Source organism: Haliaeetus leucocephalus, unplaced genomic scaffold (assembly GCF_000737465.1).
Source record: "Haliaeetus leucocephalus isolate CR32 unplaced genomic scaffold, Haliaeetus_leucocephalus-4.0 Scaffold656, whole genome shotgun sequence".
NCBI lineage: Eukaryota > Metazoa > Chordata > Aves > Accipitriformes > Accipitridae > Haliaeetus > Haliaeetus leucocephalus.
In genome coordinates this window covers 16,827,616-16,850,607 of record NW_010973092.1, presented here as the reverse complement: position 1 = coordinate 16,850,607, position 22,992 = coordinate 16,827,616, and the positions used below count along the sequence as shown (strand labels likewise).

Below are 22,992 nucleotides of genomic sequence, written 5' to 3'. Positions count from 1 at the left end.
CAACCCCTTTCAGTAACACTTGATTCTGAACTGGGGCTCCAGGAGCTGGCTCTGCACGCTCTCTCACCGGTGGTCCCGGCGCTGTGTTCGTTCTGCAGCAGTGCCCCCCATCTGTACCACTACAGCTGTCCCAGCTGCTGTAGCCTACCCTGCCTGCCACCTGCTCCCCCAATGTTCCGAGACACTCGCTCTATTTCATTCACTAAACAATTTATAAAGATGAATTAGAATAAATGAGATGCAAATAAATTCTATGCTTTCTCCCTCATTTTCAAATTTCATTTTCAGTCCACTCAACCTGTTATAATCTCATAGTGATTTTCATTTAAAAGAGCTAAATGGATATGTGATTATTGTTACAGGAACTAACACCAGACAATTAAATGTTGAGGTGTTGCTAGATAAAGCGGTGTTTTGATTTGCATAAACATGATGCGGGAAAACCCATCTCAGGCAAGGTTTCAGCTGTAAGACGTGTTTAACTTCAGCTAATTACCACAAGTACCTCTACTAAATTTTTAGTATTGAGAGTTAGGATTACAGCAATTTCATTTCAGGGTCCTATTTATTTTTATTTTGAACACCTAGTCAAAAATGCAGAGCTGATCTATTTTCTACTTATAATCAACTTCTGCAGGTCAACACATCAAAAATCAATTACACAGCCATGAAATGTAGTCATTAAGGATTAGCTGCTAATCTCATTCCATTTTTTGTCTAACCTTCCCCCTCTCCCCAATAGGTGCCTTCTGAGCATTTGTGAGAATAAGGAAAGACTTGTTAATTCAACACTGTTAATTAGATAGGAAAATATCAAAATGTAACATCTAAGTCTTATTATTTTTTTTGTAAATTACTACATAATTGTTTACATATATTGATCTAATGTATCATCTTGAACACATAGAACTGCATCTCATATCCAATGACGTTGAAAGAATTATTAAAAGAACCAGGACTTGATCAGCACTACATTTCTTTTCTGCCCAGTATCTCAAAGCCCTTCCAAAACTTTATATACTGAAGCAGCCAGTGAAAGTTTAGGCACTTAAGGGGTGAAAAACAGGCCAGCTAAGCACAGAATGGGATTAATCCAGCTGCAGCAGATCTTTAATTTGGCAGGGGATGGATTACATGACCTGAGTGTCTTTCTTATCCTATGCTTATGACTTTGTAATTATGGCAATTATTTTCCAATTGTGCCATTTGGGAAAGAGAATAAACACAATATGCCTGTCTCAATGAATCTGTAGGGGGATTTTACAGAAGCAGAAGGTAACTGCTCAAGCTGTAATTGTGTTTACTCCCTAGGACTAACTGTGGTAAGTGTGCCATAGCATTTTTACAAATGGTGAGTGGTTGGATTTTTTTCCCCCCACCTTCAGAAGCAGAGTGACTTGCAGCAATATTCTGGGTATTTTTACCAACCTCTTTTGGAATACTTCTAGTAATGAAGCTTCTATAGCTGATTGTAGCAGATGATCCCATGCAGTTAACTGACCTCTCAAATAAAGAACAGATTGTCATAGCAAAGACAATCCCAGAGTTGTATGTTTTTAACAAGTAAAAATAGGAAAGACATGTCCTTCAAAATAGAAAATTAATTTTCTGCCCACAGAAGAAAAGACCATTATTATAATGACAGATTCTACTTACCCTGAGCTTTCTTCCAAACACAGTCACTTTGCCTTTAATCTGTTCCTTCCTCAGACGCCATTCAATTGAGTTTAAACCGTTTTCCATTGGTAGAGAAATATTACATCGTCCTATGGTGGGAGTCACAGTCCCAGCCAGGACATGAGGTTCGCTGTGAAAGCTAATGCTCATGCCATTGGCATACATCACTCTCAAAGTACCATTATTACAGAGCTGGTAGCTGTTCCTCACTTGATCTACAGCAATAATGAAAAGAAAATAATTTAGCTACTCCAGTCATAAAGAAAACATATAGCTTAATTTGATTGGTTTTTTATTGCACTCCTGTTGATGTTAAATGAAGTCAGCCTGCAATTACCATTTATGTGGTACTATGGTGGAAATTACAGATGTTACTGATTCATGTAAAGAACAGTAGTGTAACAGTGAGCCTGCAGAAAGATACTGTGTTTATTTCATTATGTTTTCCCTTTAGTCTTAATTGTGAATCAAAATGCACAGAGATATGTGTTCAACCACATAATTTATTTCTAATATGAACAAAAAACTCCTGAAAACTGAACTGCTGGATAAAAACCAAACCATTAAGTTCCAGGACAAAAAGGAAAAAAAAAAAAAAAGACTGCTGGACTCTTTATGAGTGGGAAGAAGTAAGCACCTCTTCTTTTTCTTTCCCTTTTTTTAAAAACTGTCTCCAAGCAGAGGCTTTGTACAGAATTACAGTTTGGCATTAAATCCTCAAGGTGTGAGGCTGCAGCAATGCAAGCTGGCAGCCACAGTCCTCCACTTGCCTGCCTTTCTGCCACCCCACCAGCAGTGCGCGAGCCTGATGTGCACACCTGGCCGTTCGGCTGTCGGAGAAGAGTTACAAAAATAATCCTGTACTTTTATGGCCGTGCAGTTCTGCAGCCGTTTGACATAGCCAAGTCTGCTCTCAGCCAGGATGGAGCGCTACAGTGTGTAACTGTCCCCAAAGCATCAATATTTGTCTGACAGAAGGACAGCATCTACGTAATTAATCATCTGGTATAAATGAAATAAAGTCTTTGTGACCAGACGTGTCGTGGTATAATAGTCTGTAAATGTTGACGTTTATGTCAGGAGGAGGCTATTGTTCAATGATGATGATGTTCTTATTCCAGTGACATCATATCTTAACTAAAACAAACCCCATCACTTGCCAAATTCCTTTCTGTCTATCTTTGATGACTGACTGTTTTTGCTTCACCAGATGCAATGCCTGGGCGGTGCTGGAAAGTTCCATGCAAACATTTAACCACTTTGTTGCTGATCTCTCCTGCCATACTTGGGCTGTAACGCTGTTCTCGGAAGTGCCAACTGTGGCAAAAGATCATCCATTGCCCTGATTGTTCTACCTTTTATTTAATGGTAGTGTATACATGTGGAAGATTTCATTTCTAATAGCAGGAGAATACCTGAGCCTTCTCTCCCCACAGGGATCTCTACCCAGGCAGCCAACATTCAGCAGTCAGACTGCAGCTCTGCGGCACTGAAGCCAGAACAAATTTTGCAGTGAAATAGAGAGAAGTATGTGAGTGGGTAAAGTGAACCTGACCCAAGAGGTAGCGGCAGGACTAACTTACACAAGCAGATAATGACCATACATATTTGACACAAAGCATGATCGTGAAATGTCTCTTACCTGTCCTGAAGACCTGTCATTTTAGGAATGAGCTTTATGGGAGTTTTTCTCGAAAACTTTATACATTTTCCCCCTGCTCGTAAGTGTACTAATGACACGAATCTTTTGCGAATTGCTTTCTCAAATTGTGTGTGTGGTTAGGAGATGTGCCAAGAAGTGTGCTTTGGTACCTTGAACAACTGTATAGGAAGCCTCCACAGAGGAGAGATTTGTGATGACCGTGACATCGTCATCCCGATTAGAATTCTCAATGTCGATGGTAATAGACTTTTCCATTTCTCGATGAAGGCTAGTTACCACTCCAGTGGGACGTGTTACATTGGTCAGACGCCCTTCATGATCATAGCTAATAGAAAAGTTAGTGAGAGCAAAAAAGCATGAGGATATATGTTCATTTCAATACCCAATATATTAATAATGCACCACATTTGTGCAAAAAACCCAGAATGAAACAGATTTTCAAGAACATCCTGGCCATACCTATTTCTCTGTTCTTGAAAGAGTCTATAATGATGAAATAATAATTTTTAGAGATACTGATCTCAACTACATGAGTGTAAATCCAGGCTAGGATCTTTTAAATTATCAAATTAATTAATTACATTATTACAGATATACAGAGTGATATTTGGCTCAAACAATTATATTAGTAAATTCATCTGTATTTTAATAGTTGCATTTCACTCTAAGGAAGTAGACTTATGATGGATACTACAATATACAATTGCATACACTGCTCATTTGCAATTGAATACTTAGTGGGAGCTATTAAATATGGTCTTAAGTGACATATCAAGGAACAAACTTGCCATAAGAGATTAAAAAAGACATCAGCTTGAGAACATAATAATTTCATTTAGATCTTTCTTATCTTTGGTATCGTACTGCATTTGGGGGTCAGTATTTTGGCTCATAAAGATGAATGATGAGAAGTTAAAGCATAGGATAGGTTGGAGTTGCACAAAGGGCAGCAGTCAGCACTCAGAATATACCTTAGAGGATGAATTAAGTGCTCCAGAGGCATAAAGATTAAAAAAAAAAAAAGAGAAAAAGGGCTCTCCATGAGTTTATTAAGTTAAATTTATTTAGAGGTATAAAGCCTGAGAATGGGGGAAAGAAGGAATGCTGGCTGAAATCAAATCATAGTGTTTCTCCCTTTCCTTTAGTATGCTATATTTGTGTGCATACGTATGCTAAAGAAGCAATCCCTTGGATCTTAAGGGCAAGAAATGGGGACCTGAAACAAAATCAGTATTCAAGTCTGACACTCTGCTTGCTGCAATTCTCTACTTGTGCAAGAGTCTCTCACCCAGCCGCTACCAAAGCGCACATACTTCTAAACAGCAGAAAGGCAAGAAAAAATGTCCTGTGTAGATAAAGGGAAAAGTTTAGGTAGAGATTGAAACCAACTGGTCATCCTTCGAACGTAGAAATCCAGGGAGCGGGAAGCCTGGAAGAGAACTGGTAAATCCATTGCACTGCCTGAGAGTAACAGAAGAGAAGAGGAGCACATTTAGTATCATGGAGCTAGCTGAGTTCTTTGTACATCGTGGTTAGCTGTAAAGATGAAAAAAAATCAGTGCTTTCAACATGACTTTTTATAATTAAATCATTCAGAAACCTCAAAGTAGGCCACCTGAACTGTATAGCATATCTCCAAAATTAATACACAAATTGGCTCCTCAGTTAATACAAATATAAATTATGCCTTTCAAATCCATTGCAAATGGTTGCACCCATTCAACTGAATATTGGGGAGGAAGGAAAAAAAATCACCTGTGGAGCAACAAGCCTTACCAGAACCAATGGAAGTATTAGGCAAAGAAGGAAATCAATAAAAGAAAGAATCATGCGATCTAAAAGGGACCGATAATGTATTGTGTTCATTTCAGCAGTTCAGCATCAAATAAAGATTAAGCAGCATGATTTTTCTTAATAAAAGTCACAGATTTCTACCTATGTGTGTATATATATATATTTATATTTATACATTTTTTTTTTCTACCATACCAACAAGATACTGGATAAAAGATAGTAAGTTGAGATAATCTATGAAAGGGGGGTTGGTTAAGTCTATATAAAGGTCTTCACAAAAAAAAAAAAGAAAAAAAAGAAAAGTACTTGTAAAATATTGATGAAGGAAGAACTTTGTCCAGTCAAGCATCCATCTAGCAAGGAAAAACAAAAGTACAAAAAATGGACAATTTCAAAAAATCTCAAAGGTTAATAATGAGATACGTCCTAAGACTCTGTATGTGGACTACTTTGGTATGCTTAGTGATTAGCAGAGTGATGAGGAGAATGCTTAGGTATCAAATATTACAGAAGAGACAATGTTATTTAGGACAAACTAGAAAAGTCTATGAGTGGCTTCAGTGTCACGATGCAGAGCTTGGTGAACATCCAGAAAAATGGTTGGCGAAATTCCCCATCAGCAAATATATTTTAGGCAATGCAAATGAGACATTAATTTAAACTCTTCATTCACATTGCTGGGTTTTTAATTAACCCAGGAAAAATTCCTGGGGATTGCTGTGGGCTACTCACTGAAAATCTCTGTTCAAAGTGCAAGGGCAGTCTAAAAAGTAAATATGGATGAGGACATACAGAGACTGAAACAGAAAAATGAAAATATTCTAGTTCTATTTCTAGAAATCAGTGTTTTGCCCCCTGCCATGGGGCATGTTTCCCAGTGCTGGTCACAATTCTTGAAATCAGCAGTGGCAGAGATTAAAAGAGTTTATAAGCAAGTGATGGACATGCTCAAAGTGATACATACAGAAGTACTCTCTATGAAGATCTGCAGACCATTTAGTTTACAAACTAGACATATAAAAAAAATCACTACTTAAATTATATATACGCCCTGCAATACCAATGTATAAAGAAGGCATTTCTACTTTATCCATTGCATCAATAAAATCCTATTGAAAAAAATACCTTAAAGGTAAAAAAATTAAAATTAATAAACCAGAAACCTTTTATGTACTACAAAATTTAGAAATGACATATTATTGAGAGGTTCCTTTTAGTTTATGTATTATGTGAGAGCAGGTGCATAGGAGAATACAACACCCAGACATTTATCTGAGTAATAAGAATAAAGCTATATAGGAATTAAATGGTTATATACCTTTCTTCCTCATGACATGAACCCGGCTCTAATGAAGTAAAAGAAGAAGATTTTGCAATGGAAAACATACTGATCGACCCGGGACTTCTTAGTATCTTCTTCAGAAGCAGCCACTACATATCACAGTCGATGACACAGCATCAGGCTAGCTCAATCAGATCTGATAAGGCAATCTTTATATCTTCAAATGAGGTGGGTTCTGGATACACTGAAATTCCTGAGCTTTTGTTACTGACTTCAGTTAGAGTAAGGTTTCATCCTACTACTACCAAGTTTTTCTACTAATAAAATTACAAGGGCAGAGATCCCTTCTTAATCCCAGTATCTTAAAAACCCAGCGTCTCCCTGTACCCACTACTAACTCGCTAACATACTGCTAATTGTGCCCAAGTCTGCCCGAGCAGGCAAAGGTTTCCCAGACGGCAGCTCCCGGGACAGCTCTGGGTAACACCGGCCACCGGCGCCCCGGGCAGACACGAAAGCTGTTGCCCGATTCTGCCTGCAGCCTGGAGATGGTGCCTGGCGGTCCGGTGGCTCTGAGCTGGCCACAGCCAGCTGGCGTCCGCTGGGCCACCGAACACAGCTCTAGCTCAGCCGTGAGACAGCTGAGCACTTGCTTGTCACCTTCTCAGATAGCTACGCGTATCTGACCTGTGCACCCCTTCAGTGGGCTTGTGATAATGCACTGGAGGCTGTTCTCCCATGTCCAGTGCGGGTACCTCTATATCTTCTGCAATTTTTGTTGCTAGTGTTCTGGTCTTTGAGGTTTGAGATGTGTACTGCTCGACAGCTTGCAGGTGGGAGCAGCTAGGACAGTGCTATAGACTGTACTGCAGAAAGAAGTAACGGCAGCTTTTGGCTTAGCATAGAGCAGGGCAAGGTGCAGATCCACATACATTTACATATATCCCTATTTTCTCTCCCTTACAAAACCCAAGCTGATTCAAGAAGAAAACTGCAGCATTCTCTTAGGATGCTCCCAAGACCAAGTGGAATACCACTGAGAACCACTTCAAAGATCTGTGCTTCATGCCCAAAACCAAGCTTAAATTACCTCGCATGAGTCTGCTGGTAGCTGTTATATTATTTAAGAGCCTTGCCTGTTCCTACTGCAAACAGACTGCATGCATATACACGTGCACTATAGTATAATATATGTATGGAGTGTGTATGCACACACACACACACATAAAAATAGTCTGTGTATTCATTTCTCTGCATATACACATGCATACCTGAATATACTGCACAAATTTAATTCTGTGAGCATTTTCAGGGTACAATTCCAGATAAAAGAAAGGAATATACCCGATAGGATAGCATGGCACTTCAATGTCTGGTTGATATAAATGCACTAAAATAAATTTTTCATAAGAACTTCAGTTCATGTAGTATTTTACTACTTAAAAGACATTTGTTCTTTTCCAGTTCTGCTGCCATATTAACAATTTTGGGTATGGGTTATCTCTGTATGGATGCATGAATGTAATGGCACAGAAAACTATTTTGTTGTCCTTATAAACTGTCATTGGCTATTTCTTTCACCTTAAATTTATATTAACTTATAGCTACCAAAATAAATTGCATAATGATGACTACAGAATTTTCCCCTTGGAGCTGCTTTGAAGAACAAATAGAAACCAGAAGCCAGTACTGAGTGACTGTGGACTGTGATTGTTTAGGTTTGTAAATTTGATTTAAATGATTTGCATATTCTTATTAATAAACCCCTCAACTGTGGGGGTACATGAGAGGAGAAAGCATATTAAGGAGTTACTGTAAGTCAGCTGCTTGGGATCAGCCTAAAGGGGATGCCTCTGTTTTCCCGGTATTTTGTAATGAGTATCTCCAGTGCATATAGCCAACTTCTAGTCTTCACATAAGGTTTTCCATGCACATATAGAGACACATATTTTCTTTTAACATCTTTGTGAATGGCGTTTTATGGCTTTTTTTCTAACCTAGATAACAGTCACCATGTATAGTTTATTTTATGCAGGCACTATAAAGTCTAAGCATTTTTAATGCAAAAAATGTCTATACTACCCTCTCATCTATGGGGTCTATGCTTATGAGAATGTATGTACAAATCTGGGAGAAAGCAAGTTATTTCAGCTGCCTAATCAAAGTTACTAATCATCTAAGACAGTACCTCAGGTTCTACTATTTAGACCTAAATGTGGTACTTAACTTCCACTGACCTGAGGCAAGGGTTGCACATCTTCTCTTATTTGATCTTGGAAAAAAAATCTAGTCAACATGTCAGCACTATCTACACGTTAAATTATATTTTCAGATGCATCTCACTAAGACATCAAAGCACCTGCCTTCTATAGTTACTTAGGAATCATTGTACAATTTTTCTAATAAATCATGCTAACTTAGTACTTCATGTGATTCTCAGCCACCGGTTATACCAGTTTTGTAACTTGTAACTATATGACCTTTTTTAATGTTTCATTGATTTTCATGTAGAGTTTTAAATTACTTTGCTTTTTAATTTTCTACAATTAATTGCTGGTGTTTTGAGAAATAACTAGTTTATCTGACTTCTGATCTGAAACCTGAGCTAGCTAGTGAGGAAAAAAACAACAAAAAAACCTACCTAGAAGGGCATCCACATCTCATCAGCAGTCAGGTGAGATTTTACCACCATCTAGTACAGTGATCTTTTACTTGATCTTGTAATCAGCAGATAATACCTTCATGTGTTCACGTAACTGGATTATTTTTGTCACTAACGTGTGGTAAAGAAATACTGTTTGCAAAATATTAAGGAGAAAAAACCTCCTCATCTCTACCCGCAGTGGTTCAATTTCCAGGGCCACATCAGAAGGGGACCACGAGAGGGCACTGCTTTCCTTTTTACAGGAACAAAACACATAGTGGACAAAATACTGATGTGCAATGCTGATTTAGATATATTTTGAGCAGACCGAACACAGTTCTTTTTATTCCTGCATTACTTATGTTTTCTCTAAGAAGAAAGAAGGTGGTAGCCAAGACGAAGGCCTTAATAAACTAAAATAGGTGTGCATCATTGCTGGTCTGTATCCTTAAAAATAACCCTACAATTTAAAATTAAATATAAAGCCCTATTCATCCTTTCTACCCACTGATTTGAGAAACGGTATTTAGTAATCATTAATTTAACTATTTCGAACAAAATATATAGCATCAGACTTGCCATACTTATATATATTTTCAATATACCATTTAGCTTCTATCTTTAAAATTGTTTTGATCAATAAATGGCAATAAGACTACTAAGAATAGGATAAGTATAAATAAAAATCGGACTAGTTTTTCTAGATTTTTAATATACTTTTGAACTTCATCTCTGATGAATTTCATTTAAAGAGGAAGTTCTGCCTTTCTAATCTATATGCTCATGAACACCGGTGTGCTTTTGGGTTATCTACAAATTATGGAAGTTACACCAGGGGTCTGACAGATAGCTGGGGATCTAATTTCCTCACTTGTCTCAAGAATGAACAATCAGTGAAGTTAATCAACATTTTAACAACCATGAGTAATATATGAGTCTGAACAGAAAGATACATAATCTGAGTTCCGAAAGAAACTGCGGCACTAGGGTTCCTAGAGAAAGGCAGCTCAGTAGGAGCCGTGGATGGCTGGGGGCTGGGCTGGATGTGGAGAATTACCTGCGGCCGCGCTGACAACTAAGAGCAGGGACCCAATCTGGTAAATCAAACGCACGTTTCTGAATGTGGTACACAGTCCTTCGTGCTGGAGGTGGGGGAGCTTCCCCACTGGCCTCACACTGCGGGCAGGAGTTTAGGTGGTGTGGTACCCACCTAAAGGACCCAGCAAAACCGATGAAATCAAGAAGCCACTTAATCATTTCCAGTATCATACTAGAGTGAGATGTAATGGCCTTACTCGGTATCAGTGAAAAGCCTACAACAGATTTCAGTAGGGTCAGTTTAGGGCCTACTCACTACCATGTGAAAAATAAATGTATGCTTAATATATCCAAAAACATTCTTACTCATAAAATGTTGTCCATCCTGTTTCATCACTCTTCGTTGCTAAGAGACCACTGTTTCCGTTATATGTCATTAATCCGAGCTCCAGGGTCTGTGTTGAGACTAGCTTGAGTCCACCATTAGTGCCAACAGCCAGCGTGACAATCTGATTATCCGGCATCAGTAAATGGCGGGGCATCCCACTGGCATCCCGACGGACCTTCAAGGAGTTGCCATTGTTGTCCATCACCTCCGTGACATCGTTATCGCTGCTATAGGTGAAATTGTACAAGTACTCCCCGGTAACGAGGCTGAGAGTGTACTGGTGAATCCCATCAGCATTGAAGACATACAGCTCCTGTTCTCCTGGAGATGCAGCTTCATATTGGTTAAAAGAATTAAGAATGGGCCTGTTTTTACTGACAGCCCTAATGCGGATATTTCCAAGATCAGCTATGTAGATGGTACCATCTGGGGCCACAGCTAAGGAAGATGGTGAATTTAAGATGGCATCAGTGGCATACCCATCATCCCCAGAATAGCAATTACAGTTGACATCATTTTTGCAATCACAGTCTGAAGCTGCCCCTGCAAGAAGGCATATTTCTCCATTGGTAGTTACCTGGCGTAGCCGATTAATTTTTTTTTCATCTGTCTCACTGATGTAAAGAACTCCTGTGTGTGAGATGGCAATGGCACTGGCTGATTCAAGTGCAGAATGAATAGCCAGTTTGCTAAGAGAGTAGTCTATACCAGGAACCTGGCAGTGCATGGGGCGTCCAGCAATAATGCTAACTTGATGATTTTCTGTGATCCGTAAAATAACATTGTTCTCTAGGACATAAAGTGAGTTGTCCATGGGATTGACAGCGAGATCAGTAGGCCACTCCAGCCGTACCTATGAGTTGCACAAATTATTACTGTAAAACTCACAACTGAAAAGTACACTTCTAGTGTTTAAAATTCCATGTGTAACAACAGCAAATTAGTGAGGGGTTTATCAGCGTAAATCATGAAACCAAGTCATGAACGGCAACTATTTCAAACAATGATTTTGTTTTTCGGAAATATTAAAGCTATGTGCAGTGGTAACTTTGGCTAATTGTGTTTCTGTGCAAAGAACGAATGCTACATTGTGGAAGCTCTACAATAATTACAGAAAAACAGGCAATTAAGACAATAACTCCCATTATCTCACCATTATTTCTCTATAGTTGCATAAATAACCTGTGTTAGCCACAGTAAAAGGATGGTTCACTCATTTCAGTAACAAATCAAATATGCTATCATCTTGTGCTGCATAATGTATTTCTTAAGTGGCCAGGCAGTCATCCAAAATAGATGCCCATCTCTTCTAAGGCAGAGAAGAAAATAAATGCAGTAAGAGGCTACCTGGGTGACATCCATGCTGGAATCGCAGCTGAGAGGTCGAACAGCAGTTAGGTCATTGGAGCCCAGCAGGGTTGATATAATTCCATTCTGATCCACTTTTCTAATCATAGTGGCATCAACAAAATACATGAGTCCATACTTATCCACTGCAATTCCTGCAAATATAAAAACCAGGTATCAGTGAAGCAGTGAGGCTCCTAGCTTCAAGGCAGGCTTCATCTTATTAACAAGTTTACAAGATGGTCATGTTTGTTCACTTCCCTTGTTCTTTCCTCCCTTCCAACCTGAGCACAGGTCCTGGAACCCTCCAAGTACCTGTAGTTCTGCTGAATAAATGGCATCAAGCAGGTTTATCCTTTGGGGCTTTAAAGAAAACCACAGAGATCCCCCAAATATGCCAAAGAGCCAGCAGAATGCATCAGCTTATTTGTAAATTCAAACTCTCTATGACATGGTACATAACCCCACAAAAAAAAAATTACCTCCTAAGTTTTAATCTGAGAAATCTGAGGTGTTGCTTTCTTCATCTGAAGGATCTAATGAGGATGAAGAATATTTAGAAATCTTTTGAAATTGCTTTAAAAATTTTGAAAAATTAAGAGGACATTATATTCTTTCAGGATGTTTTTTAATTCGTTGACCTGTTGCAGTAAGGAATACGGGAAGAACATCTGGTGTTTCCAGATGAAGACACAGGGGTTTCCACCCTAGAAAAAAATGAAAGGTTCAATGCCTGTCGCATTGGGAGTCCTTGGAGAGGAAAGGCACAGAATGAAAGGGTGCTCCCTTGGAGGAACAGAAGGATGCTGCTGCCTGTTGTGAAGGAGGGCAGACTTTTTCTCACTTGCCTTTCCTGCTTTGATTTGGCACACTGCCTTGCCCGTTTCTTGGGCTGAAAATAAAATATTGATCTAAAAATTTTGTCTTCAAATGGTTGAAGTGCTCATCCTATTGGGCAGTGAGAGAAGATTCAGCTTTGTCTTCTTAACTTCTATGTAGAGGCTTAACTTAAAACATGCAAGCAGCTCTGTCCTGTTAATATACTCTGTATGTATTAACTATCACCTATACAAAGAAACAGGACCTTTCATTTTTATTCACTTTTATGATTATCTAGTTATTTTCAACCATTGAAATAAAACCCAAAGATGTTTGAAACACCTGGCAATACACCTGATTAATTCATCCTTACAATTAAGATGAAACAATGGAACAAAAAAAAAATCTTAAAAAGAAACACATCCCCAAATCTCTACATCCTCTTGAAAACTCTTTGTTAAAAATTAGAAACTGGATAGGGCAAAAATCCTTTTGTTTTTCCTCCACGTCTGAAGAAGGGGATACATAGAATAAAAACTCAGAAAAAAGCTAGAGCAGGCAGTTTTTCTCCCCTAAGACTGTATCTCAAACAGTAATTTTTTTTCCCAGTTTCCATGCTTGCTTCTTCGAGTGAGTGGTACCCTGCTAATTTGTGTTCTGTTCTCCTTTTGCAGCATTCAGTGTTGGGGTAATAAAGTTTGCTTTAACTAAACAAGGCACGAACACTTGCCAATCCACTGTAATTAAAGCCCAGAATAAAAATTACCAAGCAAGGAGTGATTTAATTGCCAGATAATTATTTTCACATCCAGCCTAGCCTCACGCAGTCATTTTCTCCAGCTTCTTTTCCTGCTTTACCTCGAGGGCTCATTAGGGTTGCGTCCACCGCCTTCCCTCCATCCCCACATCTGGCTTCGTCAAAGGGCAGGCATTGCTCTCCAGTCCCTGCTACCACTTCAGAGTTACCAGCTAGGTCTTTGGTGCCAGTGAGCGACTTGACTTTGTATATCCGTCGACTATTGGTGTCCGATACGTACAGTGAGCCTGAAACAGGGTCCACGGCCAGATAGTATTTATGAGCGGGATTGTTGCTTTAGAGAAAAAGAAAGCATAAAACAGAAACAGCTGAGCAGTCTAGAAACTTCGCAGACTTTCAGAGCTTGGATACTCATCAGGCACAGAGAGATCTGGAAAGAAAGTCTGACACCTTCATACAGAGGTGGGGTCTGAAGGACTACCGTCTGAGGACCTAACTTGAGTAGGGCCTGGTCGGTGTTTCAGAAGGATCGTCATGTCAAATCTCATTCATCCTGCTTCACCGAACCTTGCACAGCAGAGCCCAATAAGCCAAAGCTGCACGGGAGACTTTCCTCTTGATCTCTTTAGCCCTTTAGATCTGCTCCAGGTCAATTCTCTCTGGCTTATCTCTACCTGTTGCCCTCCCTCCCCGCCACCTTGTTTAACTTCCCTTGAAAGCAGAAGTCATAGGAGTAAGATCAAAGAATCAGCTTCTGAGTTACTTATATTATGCCACAAGATTTGTGAGGTCTTGTATAAATGGGAGGCAGAGGCATAACAAATTTATTCCTAAAGCAAATTTGTTCTCATTCATTCTTCTTAAGAATCTCATTTATGGCAGGTAAAGTTGGTTATATGACTAAAACCAGAGACCCCAAGTGTCTGACTTTAACTCCAAACCTTCTGTTATTGAAAAACTGGTCCTCAGTTTGTGATTAGAATGGGTGCTCATATGGAAAGCTACTTCTCTTCTGAAATATATGGTTTTTGACAGCTTGTCACATTTTGGAACTACTTTAGCAAATCATCTGCAAATTGAGAAATGTCAATCTTTGCGATATATATACATTCACACACATAGAACTGCAGTGCAGAAATATTTTCAAAATCTTGCCTGGCTAGTTTAACTCAATTTAGTTGGATTTTAAGCATGATGTGAATTTTCCAGCCTTTGGAGCCTATGGGTGAGTGTAAATAAGGTCAATGGTGGTTTCAAAGCATAGAAGACAAATGAAGACAGGAAGAAAAAAAATGAAGGTTACTTACCAGTAACCAGAGAGATTTGCCTCCAAATATCCACACTCCTAGTTTCATGTGGCAAAAGTGCCCAACTCCAAGAGTGCGGATACACAGAGGTAAGTTATGATGGACATAAGACATTTCTTGATCAGACTTGCTGAAACTATAATAAAGCCACTTTCGGCAGATGGATTATCAGCAGCACAAAGACAACTGCGTTCATGTGGTCATGACCAGATTTGGAGGAATGAGGAGGCCCCAAAATACCACTTTCTACAGTTATCTTCCTCTATGCCAGTCTTTGACATGCCGTGATTTTAGGTCAGTAACAGTTTGTTCTAAAACTGTAGAAAGTAGGAAGGAGATTGGTTTGATCAAAATTCAGTAGGCAGAGGTAATACCATCTGCTGAAGTCTAGGAGTGTAGAAATTAGAGATGAAAAAATACAATAAACAAAAAATACTTGGCAGGTTTATTTCATGCATGGATCTCAAAGTACTTTAAAAAGATGGGTATTACACCCATTTTACAGAGGAGGAAACTGAGGCACAGAGAGGTTAAGTGGTGTAGACAAAGTTATGCAGGGAGGCTAGTGACATGCTTGAGATTAGAGCACAATCTTTTTATTCCCCAAGTTCCTCTCCTTATCTTCAGCAGCAGACTGCACCTCTTCACTAGACCCTTATCACATTCCTTCTCATCCCTCCAAAACAAAGCTCAACCTTCGCTGCATAGAAAAATATTTATTTCCACTTACAAGATTTCACCAGTCTCTCGAGTATCTGAGCCATGTAAGCACCCGCACGTTTGTCATTGTTTTGAAATTCTGCTCTCTTCCTCCACCATGCTTGCCCCTTATGCTGAAGAACAAACTTTGTCTCTCTTCTCTTCCGACACGATTTTGCCAGCCTGCGCCTGCCTTCCTGAGCGAGCACACCCCTGCATCCCTTCTGCCCACAGCCAGCCTCAGGCGTGTCCCACCGCTACCGGGATGGCGGAAGGGACGAGTCAGGGTAAAGAGCAATGGCAGAACACAGGCTTATTTCCCTCTCCTCTCCTGCCGTCAGTGGTGTGTCCGCGGAGCTCACCCTGCCTTTCTCCTCCGGAACCTCCCTCAGGGCGGTTTTGCCGGGGAGTCAGTCACGAGCCTTCGTTCCAGACCAGAGAGCAGCTCGGTGGAGCTGCAGACCTCGCGCGTGCCCCTCTGCTCTTTCCTGAGCTCCGGAAGGGATCGGGTAGTGGAAGACTCTCCACGTAAAATATTTGAGGGACTTTGGCAGAAAATGACTGGTGAAAAGTGACATGCGCTCACTGTGTCCCCAAAGAAACTGAACTATGAGATTATTACCTCAGACAGGGACGTATTTTATAAATGAGTAGTAAATATTTCTCAAACTGGCATCTGAGCAATGAAAGACGTCTGCCTCTCTTTTCTCCATGCCACTGTAATCTTTTATTTGAATTATAGGAAGCCAAGGAATGTACCTTGTTTTAAAAGATTTTCCGTAACATTCAGTATTGCTCAGAGGCCTCTGTCAATAACGTCTCTGCCTCTAGCCCTCCCCGATGAATGCAGCAGTTACCACCGTGTGGTAATTTAGCCAAAAAGAGAAGCTGCCCAGGGCAAATCTCTAAGCACCTGAAAAATTAACTAAGCTTAGTTAATGCAAACGAGGAGCCTCCAGCATCACCAAGAATTATTAGCAAATTGTGAATGAATTAATCCAGGTAAGAAAATTTAGTGGTGTAACACTTGCTACACCAAAATATATTGTAAAGGGGAAATTTTACTGTTTAGTCCAGACCATCTTCTGCATCTAACTTGCATTACAGAACTTGAAAGTATGGTTTTAAAAGGGCGGTGCACAGGACACTACGGAATAGTTTACAACAGCTCTTCTTGTTTGTGCCCTTGATATTCTCCAAGGTGAATATCCTCCCCGTCCCAGGTGTGGCATGGAAGAAGGTACAAGCGTTTCCTATGCTGCTGCAATCCAGAAGGCCTAGTGCTCACATGAGACGATGAAAAATCTTTCCTGCTAACGTCCAGAAAGGTTATGCCTCCCTCATGAATCTTACAGTGACTGCATCTAGCGGTTGCATACAACCAGCCCCACAGGTTGACTGACTGTTAAATGTATTTGATGAAAGAAAATAGAAACTAAATTATGAGAAAGGACAGAGGGTTCAGAAAATCATTAATGACCAGAAAATGAGTTTTTGACCTATTTGCAGTCATTAGTGCTTTTGTGAACCTTTCTGGCATTTGTAAAACTGCTGTTGCAGTTTACCTCAGCCATTTAGACCAATTATAGACAGCAGGGAGAAGTGTTTATATAGAAGTTAGCTTGGGGTTCATTATACTTGCATTCTACTAGAAATTTCTAATTACTGTCAGAACTTATTTGGTTGCTTTTTGACTGCATTTCATAATTGCTAACGCTTATCATATTCATAACACACAATTAGCACATAAAAATGTTTCTATATATGGTACATGAAGAACATAACATTACACAAGAAGCACAACACAAAAAGCAAACACAATGAAGCAAACAAACCATATCAAATTATATGGGAAAGAGCTCGTGTCTTACCTATGTTTAAACTCTTTATTTCTTTATAGAAAGGGAACAGAAGAAAAAAGAACAAACAGTTAGCTGAAGAATAGATGGTAAAGCAAACATAGTATTTGTTTTATTTTACAAAAGGACACAGGAGAAGATATCTCTTTTCAGCACTAGCCTTAGATTCTTTTACGGGTGAAGAGCGATTGGGAGTGATAGAGCTGTAAGCTAGTTCCCTAGTAGGATACCCCTGCCCCCACCCCCCACCCCCCCATATATTTTGTAGGAAACTTTCTGGACCATTGGAAGAGTTTTCACATGGAAATATGTGTAGCTTGTGGGCTAGGAGCAAGAGAAACTGGCAGTTTTCTGAATACAGAACTGGGAAGGGGGAAGCACTGGGCTTAGGATATTGTCCACCAGGTGGAGGCAACCTCTTTAATCAAAATAGTTTTCCAACAGGCTATTTCTAAACAAATTTCTACTGCACAGTTTATTTTCCTCTCCTCCCAGTCTCTAAAATAATTGCTTAAAGCAAGTTTGGATGCTACTTGGTATCTATTTAAGCCTATCAAAGCAAATCTTAGGGTAAAAAAAAAAACTTCTAAGTGAGCAGTAAGATACTGTACAGTGGGAGATATAGAGCATTAATTGATCCCTAGTTTACTGTCTAGACACAAAGGCAAAGGAAAAGTGTCCTCTACTCCCCAGATGTAAATTAATACGTTCTCCACACCACAGTGTTTCACTGTGTTTAAGTCATTTCCATTTAGGAATATCCACTGAATTAAACAAAGAGGTGCATGACTCCTGAGCTGCAGCACTCAACACACAGCCCCAAACTTGCAATACCAACGTTAAGCGTGACATGCAACACTCTTGAGTCAAAATTGCTATTAGTCACTCAGATCAGGCACCTCCATAAAGGACAGTGTGAAGCAAATATGCACACTGGGATATTCTGACTTATAAAGTTACTCAAGATTTATATTGGCTTATGTAAAACCAAAATTACATCCATTGTGAAATCTAAACACAGTGATGTATTTGCTTTGTAATACTTATGGACATACTGTTTGCAATGCTATTCAAGCTACTTGATAATAGCTGAAGACTCTGCTGTCATTCATACTTAAATCGCTCAAATCTTCAAACTCTTACCCATGTAACTCATACAGATTTTAAGATGACCACTGAATGACAATTACTGCTATAGATGATGTTTGCAGGAATGGACCTTAATTCCCTTTAGAGGAACAGGGGGCAAAAGACATCACTGCAAATTCTAAAAATCTGTGTGTCAAGTCATTTGCAGCTGTCCAACAGCACTCAAAATAAAATAGCTTTATTGTTCATTGCTAACAGTTATAACGGAAGCTAAAGAAACTATGCTATGGAAAACAGACTTTCACAAAAGAAAAGAGAAAGTAGACAAAAGCAGATTAAGTACTTCTTCTGTTTCTTTACTGATGTCCTTTCCCATTTTCCCTCACACGTGCTGAAAAGCCCAAGTTCTCTCTTGCGTAGAGAGAAAGCAAAGTACTCAGACTACTTGGAGACAACATTTCAAATACCAGACGCGCTAGGAAACTTTGTCACTGGCTGATATTAGGAAGTGAGGTCCATATAAATGCCTTATATTAAGTATCCTAATTTGAAAATGTTTCTCTTCACCTATGAAGCTGTAGTCCTATTTACTAGGAAGCTAAACAGAACTGAACAAATTAGAAAAAAAAAATCAACATATTCTATATAAAGCAGAGTTATACTGTATATTGATATAAATATTTATAGCAGGTCACACTTCCATACCAGCTACCTTCTGTAGTTTATACTGAGCTGCTAGCAGAAAGCACTGGATCATCTATGACTTTTTTTTTCTTTTTAAATATAATGAGGCAGCCTGGTGGTGTATGAGGTAGGTGTCAGAGAGTGATTTCAGAGTAGAATTGGCCTGAATAGGATCTCTTTTCTCTTATATAAAATCAGAATTCACAATAGTGACATCAACAGAATGACATGAATGGAAGAGAGGTGTAAAATAGAGCTAGGCCTCCTATTCTCTAACAGTCCAATCATTTTGCACTTTTTCCCACTAATTAAAAACTAAAAGTACAGTGAAAGCAGAGAAACTGGTTATTGGCCATAGCATTAAAAAAACAGGCTAATGACCTAAATTCACTCAATGTACTTTGCAGCTCTATCCAATTTACAAGAGCACTAATACTGTTGCCTGAGTGGGCTGTAGAAGTATCAGAAGACAGCCCATACAAGTTATTTTTCCTCATTTTTCTGCAAATACTCAACAGTGCTGTAACTATAAGTTCCAGTTACAAGAGTTACAGTTTGAAGCAATAGCTCTTGCCTCTCCTAGAAGAACGAAAAAAGAAGATGGAACAGAAATGGGTGAAGTGGTACGCTCTACACTCATGCCTTCCCTATTAAATGACCAAATCTTAATGTTGTGGGCAGGGGGGGTGGTGTGCAGGTACAGAAATACAATCTTAAAAAGAGTTCTGATAATGCAAAGCGACTCTGTATGTCAATCTTAACTGCACTTGCCAACCTACAGAAATGGACTTACGAGTATGGGAAAGAAGTGGGGAAGTGGCTCTCAAAACCATTGATAGGAAAATCTTCCTTCTAACCTCGTAAGACTGTTGTTATACCTTTGCTTATCACTGTGGCTCAATACCAAAGGGCAGTCAATGCTGTAGTTTTCAAACAAAACTAAATGATGTATAGTACTGAGGGGAGACTCTATCAAATGATCACCAACAAGACAGAAGAAGACTTGTTTGTACTTCTTGTACAAGTTGGTTTGTACTCTTTAGTCCTTCTCTAGAGGCGTTGCTCTGATAAGCTACAGACTTTGAACTATGCATTTCTGTGCCCCATTTCTCCACTGGAATTTAAATAGGTTGAAAGTGACAATGTTTTACAAAATTATAAAAAGTAATGGTAAAGGCTGATTTGAGCACAGGCTACAGAAATGAAGTGCTAAGATTAACACCTTACCTCAGCTCCAATATACTGGTAACATTCCTGGATGGGAAGATACGCCGAATATAGTTAAAATCTCCAACAAAGAGACTTCCATCAATACCCACTGCCAGTGCTACAGGGGCCAAAAGCTTATTTCCTTCTGCCAGACCATTGCAGCTAGGACAAGATATGCTTCTTCGGCGCCCATTCCCCATAATGCTGGTTATCACAGCCGGCTGCTGAGTTAGAAACTGATTTTCTCCATTGCCTTTGTGCAATATACCTAATAATGAAGAGGAGAAGAAGTGGTTATTACCATCATTCGTTGCAGGGGACTTCAGGTAGCTCTCTTTTCAACAGCTGCTGTTAAGGACTGTACACTGAAATGACTCCAGCATTTGGTTCTTCCACGGTGCAAAAAGAGTGAAAGAGCTTTGCAGTAGTAAAAATAAAGGTGTCATGAAGATTTTCTGTTAAAACCCACATAAATACACAACCGCAGACCCAAACCTAAACCCAGAGTCCTTTGCTATTCATTATGAAAGAAAACACTGCCATACAGCTCTCTGGCCTGGCACAATGGTTTAGACTGTCTTATTAACTGGGAAGTGAGAAGGCAAACAGTGGAGAAGACGTGTTCCTTATTTGTGTCCCTGGATCTTCTCACTCCAGTTTCCTATGTTATGTTTTCTTTGGAATTTTATGCCAACCTTACTGTTCTCTTTCCACCTCTCCGTCTTTCATGCTTTTTTCATGGAAAATGTAAAATGAAAAACGGAGGTGCCAGAGAAGATGACAGCACAGAAAATGAAAAGATAGGAGAAGGATGAAACTCCTAGAAGGGCTGCTAAGGATCAGTGATAAAAGGCAAGTGGAAAGCTAGTAGTAAGGATCTTTATTAGGCTTCAAGAAATGCCTTTAAGATAGCATTTCTTTTCAAAATATTGGTTCAAAGAGCAGACCTGTGCTCCAAGAAGGGAGTGGATTCTCTGACAGAGTGACCATTTTCAATGTCATCAAAGATTGTAGAAATCTGGCTGGAAACTTTTAGCCTCATGTTCTTTTGGAAATGCAGTTGTATGATCTTAGTGTAACTGGCTCCTCACTGGTGACAACAGTGAATATCATGCACTATCCAAACGGCTATCTCAACAACGCCTGATCCACTGCACAGCACTTCAAGTGTGTTCAAATAGCGTGATCTTGCCTATTCTGAACGCTACTTTAGATTTCTTGAGCAACAATATACATTGCAATTTGTTAATGTGGGGATCAGCAGGAAGGCTGTAGAAAACACTTTACAGGGAAATATATGCTAAGCATTCAGCTCCCTGAGAGTCTCTGGTAAAATATGAGGACTAGGAACATTAGCTTAGGATATGTAAAGACAAAGAGAAGAGAGGAAAAAACCAAATTGGTGACAAAGGAAAAAGACAAATGTGACTCAGTATCTCGTCACAGACTCAGACACCTTTTAAACCCTATCTCAGATTAGAGGGGAAACCGTGAAACAAAAGGAACAAAAAATGGGTGTGGTTAACATCAGAAAAAATAGGGAAGGAAGACAGAAAGACATTACAGGGGAATAAACGATCAACAGAATAGAAGATAAAGATTTGGACTTTAAGAAAGTCATGCTGTGCAGAGCAATAAAAAATTTATGCAAATTCTACAAAAATTTTCTGACAGCTGAAACATGTCCCACACCTTACTGAGGTAAAGATAAAAATAAGAGTGGAGAAATCGCATTTTTTAAAGTGTAAATACAATGCAAATAAAAAGTGTTTACAGACAAAGCTCCATACAGCACAGAAAACATGTGGAATTAACTAACTCACCACTCTTGACATTAAGTACATGATGTTTATCCAAAGACCATCCTCCTAAATTTGAAGGATCTAGTTCAAATCCTTGCAGCAGTGCTGTCCTCTTCTCCCATAAAATGAGACTGGGGCAAGTCTCATATTCAAAACCCACAGAAACTGAAATAAAATAAAACAAAATAAAATCTAATATACTTGCTGAACAAATACTGAATTAAATCCAGAGCACATTCAAATTATTCAGCATTCTAGTTCCCCAGCCCCCTCAAGAAGATGGAGTGATTATATTCCTCTCTTTTATTCTATAATATTAAATTCAGATCTTTGACTAGACACAAATTTGAAACTTCATTCACATGTACTCTGCAGGGATCTGATCACTTCTTGCTGAATAGCTGGCATTGGGAAGTGACTGGTTTGGTGAGAGGAGAGTGAGAAATATAATTTTTAAAATATAATAAAATTGTTCTATCAGATAACAGGACAAGATCAAACTCTTAATTTGCCAGATGTTCACAGCATTTATTTAGTGTCTTCATTTACATACCATATACCAAGGAGCAGTGAAAACTTTGTGTGCTTTTAAGCACACATGCACTGTAAGCATTACTCAGGAAAGCAATATCCTATGCAATAATGTAAGAAAGAAAAGCTACAGCAAAGAAGATTTTAGAAAACATAGTAAAGAAAAAAGATTTTTTAAGTAATTCTTTCTTTCCACACTGGCACAGCTCTGATACCCATTTTTAGCACTGTTGTATCAAAATTATTCTGATACTCAAATGGAAATGAAAACTTAAAAATATTATGATGATCTCTCTTCTTCCCACCCACTAGAACCAAGTGAACTAAAAATAGCTGTAGAACCACAAGACTGAACAGCATCAGAAAAACACCATTTTCATTTCAAATGTATTATACCACAAGA

At 39.1% G+C, this 22,992-nt stretch overlaps 1 protein-coding gene across 1 annotated transcript in view; it reads right to left on the bottom strand.

The window, feature by feature from the left end:
• The window catches only part of TENM2 (teneurin transmembrane protein 2), a 544,454-nt gene that overhangs the window by 12,102 nt on the left and 509,360 nt on the right, over positions 1 to 22,992 (bottom strand). The window contains exons 19-26 of the mRNA XM_010579129.1: positions 22,080 to 22,223; positions 20,275 to 20,524; positions 17,287 to 17,307; positions 13,511 to 13,743; positions 11,834 to 11,988; positions 10,465 to 11,339; positions 3,490 to 3,665; positions 1,657 to 1,892 (exon numbers count right to left, since the gene is read on the bottom strand). Coding sequence (XP_010577431.1) covers positions 1,657 to 1,892; positions 3,490 to 3,665; positions 10,465 to 11,339; positions 11,834 to 11,988; positions 13,511 to 13,743; positions 17,287 to 17,307; positions 20,275 to 20,524; positions 22,080 to 22,223 — 2,090 coding nt within the window. The remainder of the gene's footprint in view (positions 1 to 1,656; positions 1,893 to 3,489; positions 3,666 to 10,464; positions 11,340 to 11,833; positions 11,989 to 13,510; positions 13,744 to 17,286; positions 17,308 to 20,274; positions 20,525 to 22,079; positions 22,224 to 22,992) is intronic.